The sequence below is a fragment of the Moschus berezovskii genome, chromosome 12 (assembly GCF_049115385.1).
Source record: "Moschus berezovskii isolate FMDL1 chromosome 12, NW_MosBer_1.0, whole genome shotgun sequence".
NCBI lineage: Eukaryota > Metazoa > Chordata > Mammalia > Artiodactyla > Moschidae > Moschus > Moschus berezovskii.
In genome coordinates, this window is record NC_142471.1 from 63,986,585 (window position 1) to 64,011,326 (window position 24,742).

Genomic DNA, 24,742 nt, shown 5'->3' on the forward strand with positions numbered 1-24,742 from the left:
AGGTAAAATCCCTCCCAGTTTTTTTTTTTTTTTTTTTTTTAGCTGAAGTATAGTTTTCTAGTAGTGCAACTTCAGCACTGATGGGGATGTTCCTAACTTTGCCTGAGGTTTTGGATTGAGATAAAGAATGCCTTAAAATTAACTAGATTACGGGTTGCAGGGGAACATTCTGGGCAGAAGGCTTGCTGTGCTTAAAAGGCATGGAAGCATTGACATGTGTGTAATGACTGATAAATCAGTCCGGCCAGAGCATAGAATATGTAGAAAGAAAATGGCAGGACAGACAGAAAAGGTAGTTTGGAACTAGACATACCCTCAATGATCTTGCATGCCAGCCAGGAATTTGAAGTCTTCAGTATTGTCAGTAGAAAGCCATCAGAGGTTTTTAAAACAGAAAAGATGGAAGAGGTTTGATGGCAATGTGAAGGATGGTTTTGGTAGATTTGGTGATGTAGGGAATGTTTTAAGTAGCCAGATGAACTAAAAATTAAGAGATGTTATTAGTAGGTTGTGTGAAGAAGTGAAAAGCCTGGACTTCATAGAATCACTGGCTTGATTTTAAACCGAGGGTCTATGTCTTTGTAGTTATATGAAAAAAAAAAATAGCTGCTTTGATTTTCTATGTTCTTACATATATTAGGTATTAGCAATAATATCTGTTTTACAGTGTTCCCCTGAAGATATTATCATAATGGGAATGAAGTACCTGATACAGTACTTAGCTTGTTTGATACCAGCTAAGGGCTCAATTATTATCTACTTTTATCAACATGAGTGACATGTACTGTAATTACTAAGGTACAAAATGGTTAAGGCCTGAATTTAGGAGTGGAAAAGAGAATGGATTTGAATGGACCTTTTCTAATTCAAGTGAATAGGATCGACTGATCTAGGGAGAGAATGGAATCATTTGTAACCGGAATGACTTGGGAAGGAATTAGTGATGCCGTTTTCCTGGAAAGGAGTACAAGAGTCATCGCTGGTTGAGGTGAGGGAAAAGGCGTAGGATGATTTTGATTTGGATTTTTGGAGGTATTTGGGATATCCTGGTGATGATATGAAGCAGGCAATTAGAAATAAGGTCTGGAGCAAGAGATAAGAGATTGGAGTTGTCAGTATATGCATGGTACCAGGAGTGTGTGTAAATCTTAATGGCAGGGCATGTATTTTAAACATTTGCTCTGTATCCCCACACTGCTGAGTTTTGTATAAAACACTTGATTGGTTCTTGTTATTAAGTGTGAGATATACGGTGACTTTGTATGTAGAAAAGATAATAACATAGTTACTTTGATTTCTAATTTAAATGTTTATTTAAATTCATAAATTTAAAACCTTATTCTCTTAAAATACAGATCTTACTCCAAATATTTTAGTTAACTTAAAATATTTTTATCTACAAACTTAAAATTTTATATTTTCCTACTGATTTAACAAAGCCTTCTTAGATTCTTTAAGGGTTGTTATTAAATTGTATACGTATTGTAACAAAGTATGTAAACTTAGTAAGATTTCAGCCTGCTGCTGCTGCTGCTAAGTCACTTCAGTCGTATCCAACTCTGTGCGACCCCATAGATGGCAGCCTACCAGGCTCCCCCGTCCCTGGGATTCTCCAGGCAAGAACACTGGAGTGGATTGCCATTTCCTTCTCCAATGCATGAAAGTGAAAGTGAAGTCGCTCAGTCGTGTCGGACTCTTTGCGACCCCATGGACTGCAGCCTACCAGGTTCCTCCATCCATGGGATTTTTCAGCCTGCAGCCAGACCTAAATCAGCTATTCAGTTCTACATTTCAAATTAAAATTTTCAACACAGGCTAACAGGCCAAATTTTCTTAAAACATTGTAAATATTTATTAAATATGCATAACTTATTTTAAAAGCTTCATTGCATAGAATTTATGAACCTTCCAAGTCATTTATTTTAAGCACGGATTTTTATTATATTTAGAGTTATGTAGCCATCACCAAAATCTAATGTTATTAGAATAAGTCTTATCATCTTGAAAAGAAACATATCTATTCGCTGTTATTCCCATTTTCACTCCCAGCCCTAGGAAAATCACTACTTTTAATCTCTACAAATTTGTCTTTTTTGGACATTTCATATAAATAGAACCATATAGTGTGTGATCTGTTATTTTTGGCCTTTTTCACTTAGCATAATGTTTTTAAGTTCATTCCTCCTTATTGTAAAATATTCCATGATATTGTTTTATTGGCTTCCCAGGTGGCCCAGTGGTTAAGAACCCGCCTGCCAGTGCAGGAGACACAGGAGATGCGGGCTTAATCTCTGGGTTGGGAAGACCCCCTGGAGGAGGACATGACAATCCTCTATGTTCTTGCCTGGAGAATCCCATGGACAGCGGAACTGGTGGATGGGCTACAGCCCATGGGGTTGCAAAAGAGTTGGACACGAATTAGCAACTATGCAACAATAACAAAATGGATATACTGCATTTTATTTATCCTGGATTACTTCTTAATATAAAATAGTTAAGGTTTAATTCTCTTAAACCACTCCTATACTTTTTTTTTTTAAGGGGAAAACTTGAAAATAAGTGAACTTAGCTACTGTCCTAAGTTAGAAACTTAACAACAGCAGAATAAACCCACAGAAAATAGAAAGATAATGAAACTTAGAGAAAAAATTGATGAACCAGAGAACAAAGAGAAGATCAAGAGAAGTCAAAAGTGAGTTGGGAGGGGTGACTAAGAAAACAAACCTGTTAAGATTAATCAAAGAAAGAAAGAAATAATATTGTGAAAATGAAGATTACAGATAAAGAAGAGATAAGGGATTTACAGCAACATTCTTTTACAATAGCCAAAAGGTAGAAGTAACTATGGTGTTCATTGAGGTATGAATGGAGAAATATGATGTGTATTAACGGAATATTATTCAGCCTTAAAAGGGACAAAAATCCTGTCACATGCTGCGGGAAGGATGAACCATGGGGATATTGTGCCAGTAACTAAATGAAGTAAGCTAGTAACTAAATGACAAATATGTACTCTATTACTCCACTTAACAAGTGCTTGCAGTCGTCACAGTTGTACAGACAAAGTAGAATGGTAGTTGGCAAGACTGGGAATAGAAGCAAATAGACAATTACTCTTCCACTATATAGTATATAGTTCCAGTTTTCTTCTTCAGCAAAATGAAAGAAGTACTGGAGATGGATGGTGGTGCCAACAATGTAAAATTTTATGCCATAGTAAATGTAAAAATGATTAAAATTATAAATTTTACATTATGTATATTTTGCCACAGCTTTCAAAAAGATAAGGTAAAATACTCTCAATCATATGCCAGTAATTTTTAAAGAAAAATATAACTTCCCAAAAACTGACTCAAGAAATAAAAAGCTTGAATAGTTCTATAACTATTAAATAAACTTAATAGTTAAAGAGAATAACCCCAGAATGCTTTACATGTGAGTTCCACCCAATTTTTTTTGAGGAAAGCTTCCCACTTTTCTGTCACCTCTTCCAGAAAGTAGGAAAAAAGGAAATATATCTCAGTTCTTTCTATAAGGATTTTTGTCAAACAAGACATATAAGAAAGAAAATCATAGGTCAGTTTCACTCATGAAATAGATTAACCCTTTAGTAATAGAAAAATTCTTTTTTGTTTTATGCTTTTTTTTTCTTTTTTAAATTCTTATTGGACTGTATGTTATGTTAGTTTCACGTGTACAGCAAATGAATCAGCTATACATAGGCATATATTCACTCTTTTTTAAAAATTATTTTTCCATGTAGGCCATTACCGAGTATTGAGTAGAGTTCCCTGTTGTACAGTAGGTTCTTATTAGTTGTCTATGTTTTATACTTTTATCCTTGAGTAATTCTTTTTCTGATTGTTATTGCCATCTCTATTGCTTTCTTTTCTTATCTTTTTACATTTTTCTCATAGCTGTTCATCCCTCCTTAGTTTAACATACCTATGTCACTTTGAGTCTGTTATGAACTGCATGCTACCGTGCCCTGTTGTTTAGTCACTCAGTGATGTCCTACTCTTTTAGCAGCACCATGGTTCGCCAGGCTCCTCTGTCTATGGGATTTCCCAGGCAAGAATACTGGAGTGGCTTGCCATTCCTTTCTCCAGATCTTCCCAACCCAGGGATCGAACTTGTGTCTGCTGCATTGGAAGGTGGATTCTTTACCAGAGACAGGGAAGCTCATGCTGTGCCTTGTCACTTTTTTCTCTTTTGCCTAGTTAATTTAACTGATTAACATTTATTGTAACATGTGTATGTTTGATATTTTTCCTGAAATTGTTTTTTGTTTCTTGTTTAGCATGCTTACTTTTTGTTTAGTTTTAAATTTTACTTCCTTTTATAGTTGTTCTTCGTTCTTTATTTCCTCTGGATTGGAAATTCTTCAGCCTTATCCATACATTCTAAAGCAAATTTATTTTAAACCTACATTTTCTTATTAATATCAAAGAGTAGTGACTATTATAAATTGTTCCCTCATCCTGCATGCACACTTGATCTAAGCATACTTTATTTACTCTTCTTCACCTAAGATTTTTTGTAATAGTTTGGTATGTTATTCCTAAATCATTAATTTAAAAAATTATATTGTGTTTATTTAAAGAATTCTTTATCTTGTATTAAACTGAATCTCCTCATATAGTAACAAGTGTTTATACTTAATTGTTAGTTTTACTGGTACATTGCTTGCCATTATTTGTTTTTAACTTTTTATTTTGTATTGGGGTATAGCCAATTAACAAATAATGTTGTGAGTTTCAGGTGAACAGCAAAGGAACTCAGCCATACACTGTTATTTTTTATATAAAGTGTTTGTCATTTTTAGGAGGTCTTTGTTCTGAATTTTTTATTTTAGCTCAACTACTTTAACTGTTACTAGTACCCAGAGTAAATGGCTGTTTTTCCTTTTAAATCAGAGCATATCTAGCAGTTTTATTTTATCCATATCTGTGAATAATAGATTGGCTTTAAAAGTTTAACCTTCAGGATTTTGTAAACATAGCTCCATTGGCTTTTACCGTTTACTTTTACTGATGAAATGACTGTCATTCTGAATCTCTTTCCTCTTATTTTGTGTAAATTAAGTAAAATTTTCCCCTTATTTTGGAGCTTTTAAACTTTCATTTTTGAAATTCAAATATTCTGCCAGGAGAGTTAACATGTATCAATATGCTTTTTTCCCCCTGAGTATTCTGCCCAGTACTTCTCAAAACACATTAACTATGAAGATGCATAACAGTATTCAACATCAGGAAGTTTTCTTTTTGTTCTCGTCTTCCCCCTTCATCCCACCCCCATTTCTTAAATTTAATTTTTGAAAATTTTTGTTCTTTGCTCTTGTTCTGGTAATCCTCTTTCACATATACTGAATGTCCTGGCCTCCTCCTCATCTCTAGTCATGATTTCTTTGACTTCAGATTTACTGTGCATTATGAGGACATTTCTTGAATTTTTTAAAATTGTTAATTTGATGTATATTTTTATATTTAATACTTTTATTTGGTTATTTTGGAAGTTTGGGCTTTCTTTTTTTCTCCTCCCCAAACACATATTTTGCACTCCTTTTCTAGAGCAGCTTGCTTTTTGTTTTAAATGCTGTTCTTCCCTGGCTTCAATAGAAACACTATTTGTAATTTTTTTCAACCTCTTATATTTTTCTTCATTAATTGTTTCAGTTTGACTAGGTTATTGTTTGTCTTCAGTCTGTCTGATCAGGTTCTTTCATCAGTTTTTGTGCTGGGTGACTCTCAGGATGGTAAGTGAGCCAGCAAATGTGCTCCTCACAGAGTGTGGGCAGGGGACAGATGCTCAGGGAGAGAGGAAGAAGTCTTAATGAGTGTAATTGTCCAGCAGGGACGGATTGCCTAGAGTAATGAGAAGACAAGGCTGGTTTTTGCTCATTACCAGTAGAAGTTCATCCAAACTGCTTTGGTTGTATGATAGATACCTTAAAGTAGCTGAGACGTTGATTAAAAAGGGTTTAATTACCTCTGTTCCTTTGGATTGAGTTTAAAAGATTGTATAATCTGGTGCTTTTTAATTATTCAGTTTGGTGCTTTTAGTGAAGGTAAGTGTGGCATTCCCAAGTTAAAACCCTGAGTTTTAAGCAAAAAACTCCAGATACTATCATTGTCTTTTTTTATATATTAAGATACTAGTTGATGATTGTTACCAGCAAGCCCCTTTGAACTGATATTTTATAAAATAATGATACTGTATTGAAGATTGAGCTCTTTATTTTTATACCAGGCACGAAGCTTTGTAAGATATCCAAGGGACATTGATGTGAAAATTGTCTCTCAGACTGATAATCACTGTACTGTTTTCTCAGGAAAGGTTCCCATGACGTGTGAACAATTTTTTCATTCCATCTATGATATTTTTCTTATTTCAGAAGTACAGGCTGTTGCTTACTTCAGTTGTCTGTGTATTTGATATATTCCTCTCATTACTTTTCATAATCTGCTTTTCCCATTTTGGTTAGAAATAGAGTAGAGATTATGATTTAGATTGAAGAGGGTAATATGTGAGAAATTTTAATCTTCTGTCTTTTGTTTTTGAGAGGTAGGTTATTAAAATCAAACTAAAAACCAGAGAGCCCTGATATAAGGGGAACATTGTGGGAAACAGGAAGGCCTTCCTTCCTAGCCTTCTTGGCATATTAAATCTCCTTGAAGACGTAAACATATGGAAGAAAAACAGAAGCTGGGTTTAGATAGCCTATGACAAACCTTATATTACAGAATACTTACATAGTGCTTTGTATGTGATATTAATAGAAGAGAGAAAACATAGGGCAATTAACATTTATTTAAAAGAGAGGGAGTGATAATGTGAATTCTGAGAATGAGAAAACTGGAAACCCTGTCTCCATGAGGGGGGTACCATGTCTGTTCATCATTGCCTACCTATTCAGTGCCTGTCACTGTCCCTGATAGGTGATAGGCTTTTGGTTAATGTATGTTAGATAAGCAAATATCTGTTTGTTGAATAAACTGAAGAATGCCTTGATGGAGATAATATATTTGGGCAGAAGTGAAATGAAAAGGCTTCAGAAAATATGAGGACATAGAAATGATAGATGATTGAACACATTAGAATACCAGCCTGGTTGGAGCTGTGATAATGAACAGGAAAGTTTTGAGAAATAAGGCTGTCAGTGGTAGGTTAGGGTCAAGTTATTAATTATAAATAGTTTTGATTACTAGACTTAGGAATTTGGGATTTGTTTTTTAAACAAAGTGTGATTTTGCTGAACAGATGATCATATCATTAAAGTAGTGTTTTAGGAAAAGTCTGAAGACACAGTGATTGTCTTCAGGTTGCAGTGAGAAGAGATTGGAGACCAGCTTTCATTCCAGTTGCAGTGTTGGATAGGGATTCTTTGGCCAGTAGTCATGCTCAATAAAATTATTAATATTTCTTTACATGTAATATGTTGCATACAGGTGAGTTTTAAGCCCTGGTGATTGAACATAATGACATAGCTGTCTTTTTCATTATGTATTTAATTTTCCTTGGCATTTTGTTGTTGATCTTCATGGCTTTTCTATGAGATCATGGTATAAATTTTGAATACATTTATTCTTTTCTTATTTGCCTTTTGTTAATGTCAAGCATAGCACATGAGACATTCCTTGTTGCTATGCAACTGCTAAATTCAATATTTAATATTAATAAAACTGAGTGGCATTAAATTCAGTTAAGCCGAGTAGGCAAAATATGACTTAACAGTGTCTGATCAGTATTTGTATGGTTTAATGTATTGTTGCAGACATGAGCAAAAGAGTAGTGACTTGTTTACAGTTGCTGTTTTGATCAAAATTAGTTGTGGTTAAATCTTTGCTTTTATGACCAGATTTTTTTTCTCGTTTGATTATTTATGGTCTTTCCCTTTTCCTGCTCTTTGATAATATGATTCAATTTTTGTTAGTGTTTTTGTGTTATTGATGTTCTTACTATTCTTTCTAATTCTGTTATCTTTTATAATTTTTAAAATTTTATCTCCCAAGGCTTTTATTTGATTTTTTTCTTTCTTAGTATTATTTTTTGCTATATTTACATTTTTCCCTTTCAAGAATTTATGCTAAACATACACATTTAGAATTTGTTATTATTTCTTATAAATCCAGGTGAAAGCATATTAGATTCGCTCTTCAGAATAAGAGCCACCCATAATCCCCTTTAGTTATTTGCAGTGTGTACTTGGTACTTGCCAGATATTGAAACACTTTCATTAATATTTGTGAAGTTAGAAATCCATTTTGGGAGTAAGAGGGCTCTAGAGGCAGGCTACAGGATTTTTCTTTTTTTTCCTCTGTAAGCTAGTGTTGAAAATACCTAGTTTGCAGACCCAAGATAGGCAGTACCTAGCAATTCCTTCTCATTCCCTCACCACCACCTCCCCACCCTCAAAAACCTTAGCCCAACACTTTATCCTCCCTAGTGTAGAGAAAAGAGGACATAGTAATTTAGTGAACAGTGTTTTAATTATAATAGGCAAATAATAAACAGGGTAGATATTTCCCATTTGTTTGAATGGGTAGTTTGGTTTTGCTAATGTCCTTGGAATAATTTTGATGGGAAGAACAAAAGAGAGGTGAAAAACAGTTGATTGTTAATAATAAATGAAAAACCTAGAATCTAGAAATCATGAAAATAGTACAGGAAAGTCAAGTAACTACAGTGTAGATGGTACAAGCTCTAGGGTTTACCCTATTGAATATGATGACTTAATATTAAAGACAAGGGAATCTTTACATTCAAAAGGCAAATAAGAAAAGAATAAATGTATTCAAAATTTATACCATGATCTCATAGAAAAGCCATGAAGATCAACAACAAAATGCCAAGGAAAATACATTACAGTGTTACTCTTATAAGGAGATAAGATACTGTTTCTTGGGACCATCTTTCCTACCCACTTACTTTCCAAACTCTTTCTGGTGATTGCATTTGTGGTTAGGAAACGTCCCTGTTTGTGGGCCTCATGTGTTCACCAGGCTATAGGATTTTTAATTAGTGGTTTCCTCACTTTTGAACATGGGGGTACTTTTTAACAATTAAAAAAAAAATTGTAAACCCTTAGGTGATAATCAGATTATGTGACAAAATGCATAGTGACCCAAACTACTAGGAATTCAGTAAAACTTACATATTTTCTTAATTACAATAATATTTCTGTACATTTGAAAAGTTGTGTGTACATTAAATGCACAAGACCATTTGTTTCTTTCTTAAGGACATGGATTTATAGACCTCTTGTTTTACTTAGTTGAGCTCCAAATGAGGTTATGATACATACATTTTGGGAACTGCTGTACAGTTAACAAATAACCCATTATTTGTTGTGTTGTATGAAGGTACAGTTTGCTTCTCTTTTGCATTTTCCTCCTTACTCTTAATACCCATAGAAGACAGCAAGGTGACAAAGATATTTTTTAACTTGTTTTTCGTTGAGTTAATCAGCGGTATTTGAGGTAATAAATTAGAAAAGTTTATTTTTTGTTTTCATTTTCTACTTTATACTGATAGAAAGTGATAATAGTTTAAATATCTATGTCTTGGTATCTTTGCATTCTCTTTCTCTCTCTTTTTGTGTGTATAATCAATGGTTCATAAAGGAACCCAGTAGTTACTGTGGCATTGTGAACTAATGACAAAGGTCTTTTTCTTTTTGTGATACAAATGTTTTCAGTGAGGCTTTTCCTTCTTAAAAAACTGTTAAATCAAAGAATGTATTAACTCAGTTCATATTCAGAAATACGCTGTTTAGATTAACCCAGAACACTGAAAATTTTGAAGCAGTTTGACTCTTCATTGGGAAAGGTGCCTCTTAAAATAAAGTTTGAAAGTTTATGTAAAGAGGTATTTGGAATTTTTTAAGGTAGTAAGAGACCTCATGAATTTACATTCCTTCATTGGTTATTTCTACTATTGTTTTTTATTTCCTTGAATGGGTTGTGAATTTGTATTGACTGTTAATCACTGACAAAAATGCAAATGCTCCTTTTAGATTCATCAACGACACTGTCCTCAGCATCCTTTCAATAATAATCTGGAGGTTCTTGAGAATGGAAAGAAAGCACCATCATTTTTTCATGCAACTAGGTTAAAATTACTGTTCAGGTCAGTTCAGTCAGGAATATTATTGTAATAATGAATTTTTTCATCCTTTCAGGGTTTGAAAGTATTCTTGAAGGGCTGTTTGGACCTGCATTATTAAAAGATCTCAGTTTATTTAAAGGTATTCAAAATCTTTCTTTGGTATTTCAAATTCTTCCTGGTGACATAAATGATATCTTGGTGACTTAAGCCACAGTCTCCTTCTCCTTTTTATTCACAGTTTTATGTGGGATGACGCTATACCCATGTAAGCATCTTTTTGTATGTAGTTATCTGTGATAATGCAAATATATTTATAAATAAGGTATATTAACTAGTGAGCAATTATTGCAGATAAGGAGCCTGTATTTTGCTGTAGTTAAACCAAATAATATTTTTGAAATTAGTTCTCATTTGTTTCCTGAAAAATCCTCTTTTGTGACTACTAATTTGTTATTCCTACTGTTTTTGCAGACTGTGAACCTGAAAGCATTTCTGATTGGACTTTTGATGAAAATTGTCTGTTCTGTTGCTTGAGAAGAGATAAAGTAAAGGTAACCAAGAAACTTGTGAAACTTGTCTAGTGTGGTATTTTATAGATTTTATTTTCCCAAAACTTGGTTACTTTGTTGGAGGATTTGTAGGAGTACGGATTCCATGTTCATTTATAAAGGAATTGATAGTAACTTGGTTTAGCAATTTAGACTGTTTCTAGTGTGTTGTTTAGCCTGTTGAGAAATCTGTATCCCAACATACAGTGCTCTATTTATGTAGTTCACTAGACAGAATAATTAGCTAGGTCTCAAACTGTTGTGTTATTTTAAATATGAAATGTATGGTAATTCATGTAATGGGAGTCATTTATACAGTAACAAGGACCTAGATCAAGTAGTTATTAATTCATGTAGACTTACGATGGACTATGGTTTATGCCGTCTTATGTTTCTTCATAATATTTGGGCATGGATGCTGTTTGTATTCAGATGTAGAAATTGGCTGTACCTTAGGGTTTCTCTTGTTTCATTGCTTTGTGTTAAACATAAAAAGAATTTTGGTTTAGACATTTCAGTTGTTGGAAATTATTTATAATGATTTACAGTCTTATGTTTCTTTTCATGGTTTTTCTATTCCATGGAAATGTTTAAAACATTGGAAACATTTTTAATTCCTTCCTTTTCCTGTATACTTCTGACTTCAAATCATTGACCAGGTTGTATCAGTTCTTCTTTGTACTGAATATCATTCTTTCTCTTTTCACAGTCATCACCGTAGTTCAGACCATTAGCATTTTTCTGGGGTACTGAAATAATGATTCCTCTCTCTCAGTTTTTGTCAGTGTGTTAAACACTGGTACGTGGTTAAACCCTTCTCCTCCCTACCTTCCCCTAACCCTCACACTTCAAGTAGTATGGAAATGTTAACCTGCACTGAGTCTCTGGTGACTTTACAGTTGTCTTTGGGATTCATTAGCCTAATGCTCAGAGTCTCAGTACCCTCCCAGTTCGGTCCACTTCTCTTACCAATACTACTAGTCTTCTACACAAAATTGGTCTGATCATTTATATTAAACAACATGCTTTTACCATTGGACTAGGCCATTGCACTTGTTCTTTAAAGCTTGAAATTCTGCTTGCTCTTACTCTTACCTTAACTCCCCTTTCTTATAAATGGTATAGCTCTGCTCTTACTGCTGGTTCAACACTTCACACTGTTGTAGTAAATATTACACCAATTATTTGTCAATTAATATTCTGCTTTCTGTTAATAATCCTTTTCTGTGTTTGAATCTTGTGTTCCTGACTATATTGTCAACTTCTGAAGACCGCGGACCATGACTTAGGCAGTTTTGTACCCTTGCATATAGCCACTCTACCATTATTTACTGTTGTTGGCAAGTTGTTTTAAAATCAAAGCTAATTTAAGAGCATTTTAATGTTTTTCTTTTATGGCATCTTTTTCTTGCTTAAGTACATGAAAAAATTATTGCTCTGACTATCCAGGATGGTCTGTTTCTATTGAATTAATGAGTAAAGTATTTTGAAATTGTGGTTTGGAAAAGACCGGAAAATTAAGCAGCTACCAATGAAGTTTAAGTTTATCGTTTTAAACTGTATGTCTTTGTGTGTACATGCATATTTGTTGTGACCAATTATTGGGCAAGTTATTTAATAGGCATTTTGGTAGTACAGAAGGAACCAATGATTTATTACCTTTTTTTTTTTTTTCTTCAGAAAAGGATTGGGAGGAAAGGTCTTCTGTGGTCAATAATAGAGTACAGTATATTCTTGTAATATGATTGAGTTTCCCATTGCTATATGAGCATAAAATATTTCATGAATATTTTTAGAAGAAAATACAGAAATAGCAAGGCATGGAACCATGTAGCGACTGTTCTTACAGTTTATATAATTTTTAGTTAGTATTCTAGTTAGAAAGAATATTTGTTTGAAAGGCCAGCTAGATCTGGGAGAGCTAGTTTTCTCCATTAGACATTTCACTGCCTGTCTTTGGCATTTGTTTTTATCGGAAACAGCCATAGTGTCTGTGTATTTGAAAACAGAGAGAGCCTAGAAAACATAACTTGTCAAATACATAGCTTTAGTTGTGTTAGATTGAAAGTGATTATGTTGAAACTCTGTCAAGACATTTGTGCATCTTACCTGAGAAGGAGTAGATCTGGAAGTTAATTATACCTACGTTGGGTTGAGAGTTGGCTGACTTTGGTGGTGGTGGTTTAGTTGCTAAGTCGTGTCCAACTCTTGTGATCCCATGGGCTGTAGCCTGCCAGGCTCCTCTGTCCATGGAATTTTCCTGGCAAGAATACTGGAATGGATTGCCATTTCCTTTTCCAGGGGAATCTTCCCGACCCAGGAATCAAACCTTGGTCTCCTGCATTGAAGGCAGATTCTTTACCACCTGAGCTATGAGGGAAGCCTGTAAGATTCCAAAAATGAAAGTACGTGGAGAGAGTGGTTAACAGCCAAGAGGTGGCAGCATAGAGCACAATATTGGAAGTTTGATTGGAGGTTGGCATGGTGAGATGTCAGCTAATGTTTGAAAAAGCTGTTAGAAATTCTAATCTGATATTTAAGAATGAGATGCAGATTATTCCTAATAGTTTTTAGTTAATTGGATTTTCATTGGATACTGACTATTAGAATGGATAAAATAAATACATTATTTACATTTACTTTCAGAAATACCTGCCCTTTCCTGGTGACTCTGTTGGTCAAAGAATCTGCCTGCAGTGCAGGAGACCTGGGTTTGATCCCTGGGTTGGTCAGGGAAATCCCCTGGAGAAGGGAAAGGCAACCCACTGTAATGTTCTTGCCTGGAGAATTCCATGGACAGAGGAGCGTGGTGGGGTACTGTCCATGAGGTTGCAAAGAGTTGGATGCAACTGAGCAATCAACACTTTAAAAATACCTGGTGAAAAACGTGAAGTTGCCCTTTTGGAAAATATAACAGGGACTTACCTAGAAATTAGTAAAATGATTGTTCATCTACACTTCAGCAGTTAGAAAATATATTTTGTATGGGAAAGACAAGTAACATTTTTTTTGAGCACCTACTATGTGCCACTTACTTTTATTTGCTCCCATCTAATGGAACATCTCTATAAGTTAGTTATAAAGTTGGTTAAAGTCATCCCAGTTTTACAAATAAAGAAATGACAAGGATCAGAGTCTAAGTTACAGACAAAGTTGCATAGCTGGGATTTGATCCGTGTTTTTAGAGTACATAGATTTTTTTATTACAAAGCTAGAAACATGAATATGGAAAGTGGTAGAGTAAGAATTAAGTAGTATTTGAAATTACTCAGTTTGGAAGAGGAAGAGAATACAAATGTAAATGGGCATGAGTATATTTGAAATAGCCAATCTCAGTTGTGCTGCTGCTGCTAAGTCACTTCAGTCGTGTCCGATTCTGTGTGACCCCATAGATGGAAGCCCACCAGGCTCCCCTGTCCCTGGGATTCTCCAGGCAAGAACACTGGCGTGGGTTGCCATTTCCTTCTCCAGTGTGTGCAAGTGGAAAGTGAAAGTGAAGTCGCTCTAGGAGTCTGTTAATGAGTGACTGCCTGCCTGCCTGCCTTACTTGGTTTCTCCCTTCTTTCCTTCCTTTCCTCTTTGTTGGGCATGTAGTAGGTACTCTAAAATATGTACTAAATGAGTAACTAAGAAGAAGTCAGTATACATAATAAAGTTGGAGAATTATAATATTATAGCTAACTGTTTTGAATGCTTACATACGCCAAGTATATACACAAAAAGCTTTCTGTGTACTGTACACTTATGAGGCTTTTATACTTTTTCTTAGCTTCTTTTCGAAATAATTTTAGACACATAAAACACTTGCAAAAATAATAAATTCCTCTATACCTAGGTTTCCCAAATGATAATGTCTTATGTAACCACAATACAATGATAAAAATCAGGAGATAAACCTTGATAAAGTACTATAATCTGCAAACCTTTCAGAATTCACCAGTTACCCCAATAAAGTCATGTTTCTGGTCCAGGAGTCAGTCTAGAACCAGACTTTGTTATATGGTTGTCATGTCTTTTTTGCCTCCTTTAGTCTAATAGTTCTGTTTTTCTTTGCCTTCATGACGTTGACACTTTTGAAGAATGCTAGCAAATTGGTTTTTCTGAGATTCCTTATAATTGAAGTCAGGTTATGCATATTTGGCAAGAATTGCACAGAACTGACTTTGTGTCATCCTTAATGCACCATATCAGGAAGCACATGGTGATGTTTAATTTGATCACTTGGTTAAGATTGTGTCTGCCAAGTTTTCTCTACTGCAGGGTTTCTGTTTTTTCCCCTTTTGCGCTTGATAGGTATCTTGTGGAGACATACTTTGAGATTTTGTAAATATTTTTTTCCCATCATAATTTTAGCGTCAATTGATTAGTCTTGTCTGAAAAAGAAAAATACTGGCATGGTGTTTACCAAATGATGCTTTCCTAGTTCTGTTATTTTTTCGAACTCTATTTGTTGAAATCTTACTGTAAGGAAGATGTTTCCCTTCTCTATTTATGTTTTTGTTGTTTACCTGTCAGTATTGACTCACAAATTCTTATTTTGTTCTTTGGATTATAATTTATTACAGCCATTATTTATTTTATAGTTTGAGTTGTTTTAGATTTGTCTGTTGAAAGCCCATTCTGGTTGGCTTTTCATCTTTTTTTTTTTTTTTAGCATGTTTCTATCAATTCTTTACTTTTTGGCCCCAAAAACTGTTCCACACTTATCTTTCCTTTCTCTATCCCAACCTTAGATTTCTCCAAGGAATCCTCATTTCTTTTTTTTTCTTTTAAGCAACAAAAGCATTTTGCATTGGGGTATAACCAATTAACAGTGTTTTGACAGTTTGAGGTGAACAGTGAAGAGACTCAGCCATAAATATACATGTATCCTGATGCTGGGAAAGATTAGGGGCAGGAGGAGAAGGGGACGACAGAGGATGAGATGGTTGGATGGCATCACAGACTCGATGGACATGAGTTTGGGTAGACTCCGGGAGTTAGTGATAGACAGGGAGGCCTGGCGTGATGCGGTTCATGGGGTTGCAATGAGTTGGACACGACTGAGCAACTGAACTGATCCATTCTTCCTTATTTCTTTTATTTGGAAAATTGTATAAGAAAGCAAAGTACTAGGTACACTCATTGGTAGTAGAACATCATTGCTTCTAGACCTCCTAAGTTGTCTGAGCTAGAAAATATGTGTGTTAATACTTAAATATATGTACACTTACACCTGTATTTCTATATCAGAAGCTGTCTTGTGATGCTTTTATTAATTGTAGGATTGTGTTGATAGCATGAAGAGCTGATCCAATAGTAGTGAGGGAGTATTGGAGAGAGGGGAAGAATTAAAAATTACTTTCAGTATTTCATATCCCTAAAAATAGACTAATTTTAAGCAATGAATCTGTGTATGATAATGGCTGTTCTTGTACTTGGCTGAAATGGAGACAGCTATTGTAAAGAGTATGGATGTTTTAATAAGTAAAGATAATGCTAGATGGAATTTTGTATGAAAATATGAATTGTTTATGCTCTTTATTTATAAGGCTATTACTAGCAAGTTCAGTATTTGACAATCATGTTAGAATGTTTTAAGAAATTAGGACTTGTGGTACATTTTTGAAGACTATATAGGTCTGGATAGGCAGACACAGGAGAGGCAGAGAATTTAATTTTGTAAGTAACCAGCAATAAGATTGGAGTAAGTCAGGAAGATCCCCTGGAGAAGGAAATGGCGCCCACTCCAGGATCCTTGCCTGGAAAGTCCAATGGACGGAGGAACCTGGCGGGCTGCAGTCCATGGGGTCACAAAGAGGCTGACTAGACTGAGCAACTTCACTTTCACTTTTCACTTTCAAGATTATATATCTTTCAGTGCCCATCTGTTCTCAGGAATCATATAACTAGATACTTTTCATGTCTATTATTAGTCTGTCATGTTGTGTTTACTTTGAACATTTCAAATTTCCTCTCTTTTGTGAATATGCACTGATTAGAAGTTTTAGAGATATCCTTCTTAAATTTTAATTTTTATTTCAATTTTAACACATTGAAATTTATAGTAAGAGCGGATGCTAAATCTAAGTTATTATTTTCTCATTGTATTCTACAGCATGTATTTATGTTGAATGTATCAGTTTGGGCATATTCAACACTGCTGATAATGACTTGTCTGTCATCTTGTCCTAGAGAACCACAACTCAATAAGTATTCACAGTACCTATTATGTAAATAGAACTGTGGAAGAAAAATGTATGAATATAGTGCCTGTCTGTTAGAACTGAGAAAGAAGAAACAAATCTGAGGAGTTATTTACTTAGGAGACTTAAATAAATACAAGATAAGTTGAATGAATACCACACATTAGTACATGATTAATTACTTACGAAGTTAAGTGTACAAATCTAAATTGCAAGACGGGTCGGACACAACTGAGCGACTGAACTGAACTGAACCTTGTTATATTTCCAGAGGCTTTTATATAGATTATTTTAAAAGATTAAGGAAAACCACTTGACACAGTGAATCAGTGCTCATCCAAGATTGAGTATCAGAGTTTTTTTTCTGGCGGGGAGGAGGGTGATTTGTGTGTGTGTGTTGTGTTTTTTTAATATATACTCCCAGTCTGTGGACTTTTTTCCCCTAAGACAAACATACAGATTCAGAGAAACCGTTAATTGGAGATCAGTTCTGTCCAATATTATGTGGTTAGAATTAAGCAGATATACTAGTTATTTGGCAAATTTGTTAAATGTCTGATTCTGTGGTAAACCAGAGAGTATACCAGAGAAGTAAAAAATGGATCCCTCCTTGCGTATGGAATATTGGTGGCTGATGAAATTAAAGGAGATTTAAATCCTCCAACCTGCTTTGTTGCTGTTGCCTAGTCGCTTCAGTCATGTCTGATTCTGTGTGACCCTATGGATTGTACCCCGCCATGCTCCTCTGTCCATGGGATTTTCCAGGCAAGAATACTGGAGTGGGTTGCTATTTCCTCCTCCAGGGGATCTTCCCAGCCCAGGGATCAAACCCTGGTCTCCTGCATTGCAGGCAGATTCTTTACCACTGAGACACCAGGGAATACTGACAACCTGCTTGCCCAGAACCAAAGCTCTGTCATTGAGAGTAAAGTTCCCTGCTTCATTTTCATGTAATGTTTAAAAGGTAGTAGTTAGCAAAAGAAAATAGTTTTAAAAACAATACATGTCTAATGGAAGAAAAACGAACAGCAAATGCTGATTATAGATACTAGTGAATTAAAATGATAGTAATAGTCATTTGCTGCTACTTGCACTTTAGGCTTAATTTCCATGTACAGTAATAACAATTAGATATACTGATAAGAGTCGTTTGTGGTATGTTTATTGGACATTTTTTATACTGTATTTAACTCTAGATAAGTAGGTAGCCTTCAAACTTCGTCATTTTCCTATTCTTTAACCTGTTGGTCTGCTTAACAAAATTGAAAATAATGTTGAAAGTGAAAGTCACTCAGTTGTGTCCAACTCTTTGCGGCTCCATGGTCTATACAGTCCATGAAATTCTTCAGGCCAGAATACTGGAGTGGGTAGCCAGTCCCTTCTCCAGGGGATCTTTCCAACCCAGGGATTGAACCCAGGTCTCCCACATTGCAGGCAGATTCTTTAGCAGCTGAGCCACCAGAGAAGCCCGAAGATAACATTGACATACAGTAAACATTGTATTAAGCTCAACAATTCATATTTAATGTAAAAAGCAGTAATTTACACAAAATAAGAAGGTTTCTTTTTAGATAACTGACCTTAAAAAATATAGGCATGTAAAATGGTGGAGTCATTTTCCCTATGACTTGATGGCATTTAAAATAATAAAAGACATAGGAGAGTGGCATTTAAATCAATGAGTTGCATCTTGTCAGCTCTTTTTAGCTTATTGCTTGAAATGTCAGTAAGCCCGTTGGTAGCGGACATGGCTATAGCTGTAGACCCATGTTCTATTTGCATAGGTCTTTTTAAAATAATTATTACAAAACCTACATGCATGCATATGCTTCTAATTCCTATATTTACTATGTGGTAGGAATTTTTTTTAGTACTATTTAAATTTGGAGAACCCCATTACAGCATGGGAATGATCTTGAATTTTGACAGGAACAGCTCTAAAATGTCACCCCATCAGTTTTGTATCATACTTCTTAAGTCTAGGCCTTCTTAACCTTTCCCAAGTGAAACTTGTTATTTTTTCTTTCATTACTTTTCCTAAGACGTTATGTCTTGAAAATAAGCAGCTATGTAAGTGACCTCCCCCATTCTTATCCCCCCCAAGGCAAACTCAAAGGTGACAAACTTTAGAGTTACAAAAGAAACTTTAAGAAATGTTAAATCTTTATTTTTTGTTTAAAGTTTAACTTTATTAACTATTTATTGCCCTGACAACTAACTGCCATGCTGATACAGTTTTGTTGCTTCATTTATTCAGTCGTGTCCTTGCTGTTTCGGGATCAGTGGTGCTACTTTTGCAAAGTTCTTAGAGAGCTTTAATAATTCCACAGGCTGTGTTTGTAATACTTACAAGCTTAAAGAAGTAGTTTGGAGGGGGAAGAACGAGATGTTAGAGAGACTGTATGTGACTTGCAAAGCCTCAAATATTTACTCTCTGTCCCTGGACAAAACGTTTCATTCTATTTTGAGTATCTTCCATCAGGTTGTGGGAATTAAGAGAATGCTGAAGTTTATTAATTTCCATATCCTATTTACTGCTCTCCTATTTTCTTCCTCTGTGTACCAGAGCAACAACACAAGCAAATATAATGTAATGGCAAGAGAGCTAGGATTATAGAGAAGAGGGCAGGAGAGAAACAAGGAAGATTTAGCTTGTGGAAGGAAAGTAGGGTTCAACATTTGTCCACTCGACTTTTTTAAACTTTTAACTTTCAATAATGGCACATTTATAAAAAAGTTAAAAGAATGGCACAAAAATTTTCATGTGCCCTGTACCTATATTTGCCACTTACTTTGCCATATTTGCCTTGTTAATTCATTCTTCTTTCTCTTTCACAAATATTGCATATCACACACACCTGCATCTTCCTGAACCATATGAAAATAAATTACAGACATCATATCCCTCATACCTCTTTCCTCCTAAGTATTTTCATGTTTATTTCTCTATTTCCTAAGACTAAGGATATCCTCTTACTTACCTACACAGTGCAGTTACCAAAAGTCAGGAAAGTTAGCTTAGATATATTGTCTAATCTATGAATCTCATTTAATTTTTCCCAGTTGTCCCAGTGACTTAATACTTTTTTACCCACTCCTTTAACCCAAAATCCAATTTAAGATTACTCATTGAATTTGAGATTCATTACTCTTTAGTCTCCCTTGATCTTGAATGGTTCCTCAGCCTTTTATTTCTGTATTTTTAATGACATTTACATTTTTGAGGAGTGTAGGTCATTCATTTTGTAGAATGTCTCTTAGGTTTTCGATAGTTTCTTCATTATTAAATTCAGGTCATGATCTTTTAGCAGGAATATCCAGTGATACCCGTATCAGTCCATCTCATCATGAAATACACACAGTGTCAGTTTAGTAAGTGATTTTAACTTTGACAAGGTTTATGCCCATTGGGTTTCTTCACTGAAATGTTAACTGTTTTTCCCCTTATAATTAACAAGTAATTTGTACATAGATACTTTGAGTGACTGTAAATAGTTTTTCCTCACCAAACTTTCATCATTTCAGTTTTAGTACTGATGGTAGTTTCTTGCTGGATTAAGTTATTTTTCCAGTGATTTGAAAATAGTGATCTTTCTGACTCCATTGTTTCTTCTATTAATAAATTGTTTAATTGGCTTTGAAAGCTGGCTTAAAACTCAACATTCAAAAAACTAAGATCATGGCCTCCAGTCCCATCACCTCATCGCAAATAGAAAAAGTGGAAACAGTAACAAATTTTATTTTCTTTGGCTCCAAAATCACTGCAGACGGTGACTGCAGCCACGAAATTAAGATGCTTACTCTTTGAAAGAGAAGCTATGACAAACCTAGACAGCGTATTAAAAAAGCAGAAATGTCACTTTGCCAACAAAAGTCTGTATAGTCAAAACTGTGGTTTTTCCAGTAGTCATGTAACCAATGTGAGCACCAGAAAATTGATGCTTTCAAACTGTGGTGCTGGAGAAGACTCTTGAGAGTCCCTTGGACTGCATGATCAAACCAGTCAATCCTAAAGGAAATCAAATTTGAATATTCATTGGAAGGATTGATGCTGAAGCAGAAGCTCCAGTACTTTGGCCACCTGATGCGAAGAGCTAACTCATTGGTAAAAATACTGATGCTGGGAAAGATTGAGGACAGAAGGAGAAAGTGGCAACAGAGGATAAAATGGTTGGATGGCATCACCAGCTCAATGGACAAGTTTGAGTAAACTCCAGGATACAATGCAGGACACAGAAACCTGGCTCGCTGCAGTTCAAGGGGTTGCAAAGAGTTGGACACTGCTTGTCGACTGAACAACAACACTGTGAGGAAGACTTTTCTCTTTCCCCCAGTTTGGAGGGACTCCTCAGTTTGGAGTCAAGATTCTTTATTCAATAGATTATCATGTAGTGTCCTAGATCTGGTTAGTCAAGGCTTCTTCAAGCTAACCTTCTGTGTCTTTTTGACATGTCCCCGTCTTTTTTTTTATCTCTTTTTTTAATCTACTTTCTAGTATAGGATATTTGGTCTTTTCTGTGTTCCAAACCTGGTTTCTGTTTTTGTAGGGGGAATCTGGTTTCTTTGGTGAGGAACTGTTAATGCATATACCTCCTTTTTAGTCCAAATAATATAGCTTTATTGGCAAAGACGAAATGTTGTACAGTAATCAGCCTTATCTTCATTTATATCTAAGGATATAGAAAAAAGTATCAAAATGCCACCAGTTCATGGCCATTGACATATCTAGTCAGAATACTATGCAAAGAAGTGGATGGCAAGTAAAAGATACTGTTTTTTTTTAACCTCCAAGTATGCTTGCTTGAAGAGAAAGATATGTGAGTTTTTGGAAATGTGTCACATATCTTTATGAGTCTGAAAATGTAAGTAAAGGTCATTTATTTGATTTCAAGTGGTAGTTCAGAAGTCACAATTCAGTGATACATTCAGCATCTAGCAATTTTAATACCCTGAGTCTATTTTGAATGATTTTTATTGAGGTAATATTTATATATAATGAAGTAAATTCATTTTAGAGTACAGATTAATGGATTTCGATATGTGCATACAATTGATAACCGCCATCACAGTCAAGGAACAATACAGTTTCTTCACCTTAAAACGTTTCCTCCTGCCCTTTTGTAATCAATCACTTTATTGGACCCACAGACCCAGGCAATCTTTATAATTTTATCTTTTCTAGAATTTTATGTTTTAGGAATTATAGGTATATAGTCTTTTATTTTTGACTTCTTTCACTTAGCATAACTTTTAAATATTTATTCCTGATTTTGTATATGACGTTTCATTTCTTTTTATTGCTAAGTAAGTCTCTGTGGGCGTGGATATGCTACGATTTATCCATTTTTTCTTTTTAAGTAGAATTGAATTGTTTTCAGATGTTGGCTATTAGGCTTATTCACATGTAAGTCTTTGGGCATATATTTTCATTTCTCAGGGATACAATACCTAGAATTGGAATTATTGGGTAATATTGTAATTGAACATTTAACCTCATAAAATACTGTCATATATTTCGCCAAAGTGACTGAAACATTTTGTGTTTCTGTCAGCAGTGTATGGGAATTCCACTGTTGTACATTTTGCCAACATTTTTATATAATTGGTCTTTTAAACGTTACCTATTCTGGTAGGTCTGTAGTGGTACCTCATTGTGATTTTCATTTCCCTGATGACTAGTGTGTTGAGCGTCTTTCTTTGTACATATCTCTGTGAAACATAGTATAAATCTCTTGCCTTTTAAAAGTACTTAGTAAGCTGTAATAGTTCTTTATATATCCTGTATAAAACCTCTCATCAGTTTTTTCTCTTAAAACTCAGGATTTTATGTCCTTTTCAAGAAATGTTTGCCTAATCCAGTGTAAAGCACAAGAAAATTTCATATTTTCTTCTGAAAGTTTAGTGATGTTAACTCTTACATTTTGATTTATTATTCATTTCTAGTTAATTTTTGTATATGTTTTATGAGGTAAGTATTGAGGTTTATTGTATTCTGTAAGATAATCCAGTTCCAGCATCATTTGTTGAAAAAACTTCCTCCCCCGCTCCAGATTGAATTATTTTGGCATCTTTAAGTCAGTTGATAATATACCATGTAGGTGTATTTTTGAACTTTGTCCTGTGCCATTGAACTGTATATGTCTATCCTTACTTACATCAATACTACAGTGTCTTTATTGCTGTATCTTTATATCTTGAAATCAAGTAGTACGAATCCCGTTTGTTTTCTTTTTCAAACTTGCTCTAGATCCTATATGTTTTTAAATTAACTTATCAATTCTTAAAAAAGACCTATTAAGATTTTATTAGGGTTGCACCAAATCTGTGGATCAGTGTGGAGAGAATTAGCAGTATTGAGCCTTCCAGTTTATGATTATGGTTTATCTCGTTTTTATGCACATCATGTCTTATTTCCCTTAGCAGTGTTTTTTAGTGTCAGTTTAGCCTGAAGAATTTTATTTAGCATTTCTAGTAGTACAGAAAGATAGTACTTTTTAGTTGTAGAGAAATGTTATAGAGTAAACCTATTTGGAAATGTCGTTTAGATGTTTCTTTGTCATTCCCCCAAATGCAATAAAGATAAAAATAAATTATATGGATTACATATTTTTAGATAACCAGAAGCTTAATACAGAATTTGAGGGCTTTTCTGTTGAAGAATATCCCAACCAGTTCAGTATATCTTTTTTTTCTGCTTTGGGCGATGAATCATTAGACCACAAAGTGTTGACAGCTTGCTGCAGCTCCCTTTCCCTCTGCCTCTCCCTACCACTCTTCGTCGTTCCGTCGCTCAGTCGTGTCCGACTCTTTGCGACCCCGTGGACACGTAGCCTACCAAGCTTCTCCGTCCATGGGATTCTCCAGACAAGAATACTGGAGTGGGTTACCGTTTCCTTCTCCAGCTCCCTTAAAAGGAATTTCCTTAAAAGGATGTTGGAAAAGTGACATAAACTGGTGAGGCTACCAGAGAACATAGCAACTAAAATTGATGACATAGTTTTCCCTGAAAGCTGTATACAGAATTAAGGTTTAAGTTTTACATGCACATACACACACATTGTTCATTTTGCCAACACTAGCACTTAGAAAATAAACATTTCATAATACTAAAATGTAAAATAATAAATATGTGGGAACTACGTAAGTAAACAACAGAATTTTCAGTTCAGTTCAGTCGCTCAGTCGTGTCTGCTTTTTGCAACCCCATGGACTGCAGCACACCAGGCCTCCCTGTCCTTCACCATCTCCCAGAGCTCGCTCAAACTCCTGTCCATCGAGTTGGTGATACCATCCAACCATCTCATCCTCTGTCGTCCCCTTCTTCTCCTGCCTTCAATCTTTCCCAGCAACAGGGTCTTTTCCAAGGAATTCAGTTCTTTGCATCAGGTGACCAAAGGATTGGAGCTTCAGCATCAGTCCTTCCAGTGAATATTCAGGACTGATTTCCTTTAGGATTGACTAGTTTGATCTCCTTGTAGTCCAGTAGAATTTTGAGATCCATTAAATTTTGAGATAAATGTAAAGCAGTTACTGAAAAAGACAACTGGACATCTTTAAGGATGTTGCTTCTTCCTGAATTACTTTCTAAATATAGAGCTAATCAGATCAAAACATGTCTTCTTTGGAGAACTGGTATTGGTGGGAACAGAATTGACTGAGTGGTTTTAATGCAGTCTGAAGGAATAAAGGGGAATAGCCAGGACATTTCGGAAAATATTAAGTGACAAATGGAATTTGCTTCCCAAATACAAAGACTTGCTATAAATATATAATAGTTTTTAAAGCATGAACTGATGATGCCTTTTTACAGTTCCTTATTAAGGAGAGAGCTTTTAAAAAACATAATGACTGCTCCCTACCCCAGAGTTACAGAAATGAAAGCTCTGGGAGTGTGTTCTAGGC

At 34.9% G+C, this 24,742-nt stretch overlaps 1 protein-coding gene across 11 annotated transcripts in view; it reads left to right on the forward strand.

Annotated features, from left to right (window-relative positions):
• Positions 1-24,742, forward strand: part of LCOR (ligand dependent nuclear receptor corepressor) — a 129,360-nt gene that overhangs the window by 42,810 nt on the left and 61,808 nt on the right. For 6 of the 11 annotated variants that reach the window (XM_088842222.1, XM_088842225.1, XM_055424980.2 and 3 more), the window contains exon 3: positions 10,579-10,658. Coding sequence is in view for 4 of the 11 variants with exons in the window: in XM_088842221.1 (XP_088698347.1) it covers positions 10,579-10,658 (80 nt within the window). In the remaining 7 variants the exon portion in view is untranslated. Of the gene's footprint in view, positions 1-10,180; positions 10,247-10,578; positions 10,659-24,742 lie in introns of all 11 variants that reach the window. The other 5 variants (XM_055424978.2, XM_055424972.2, XM_055424979.2 and 2 more) reach the window with 1 other exon arrangement.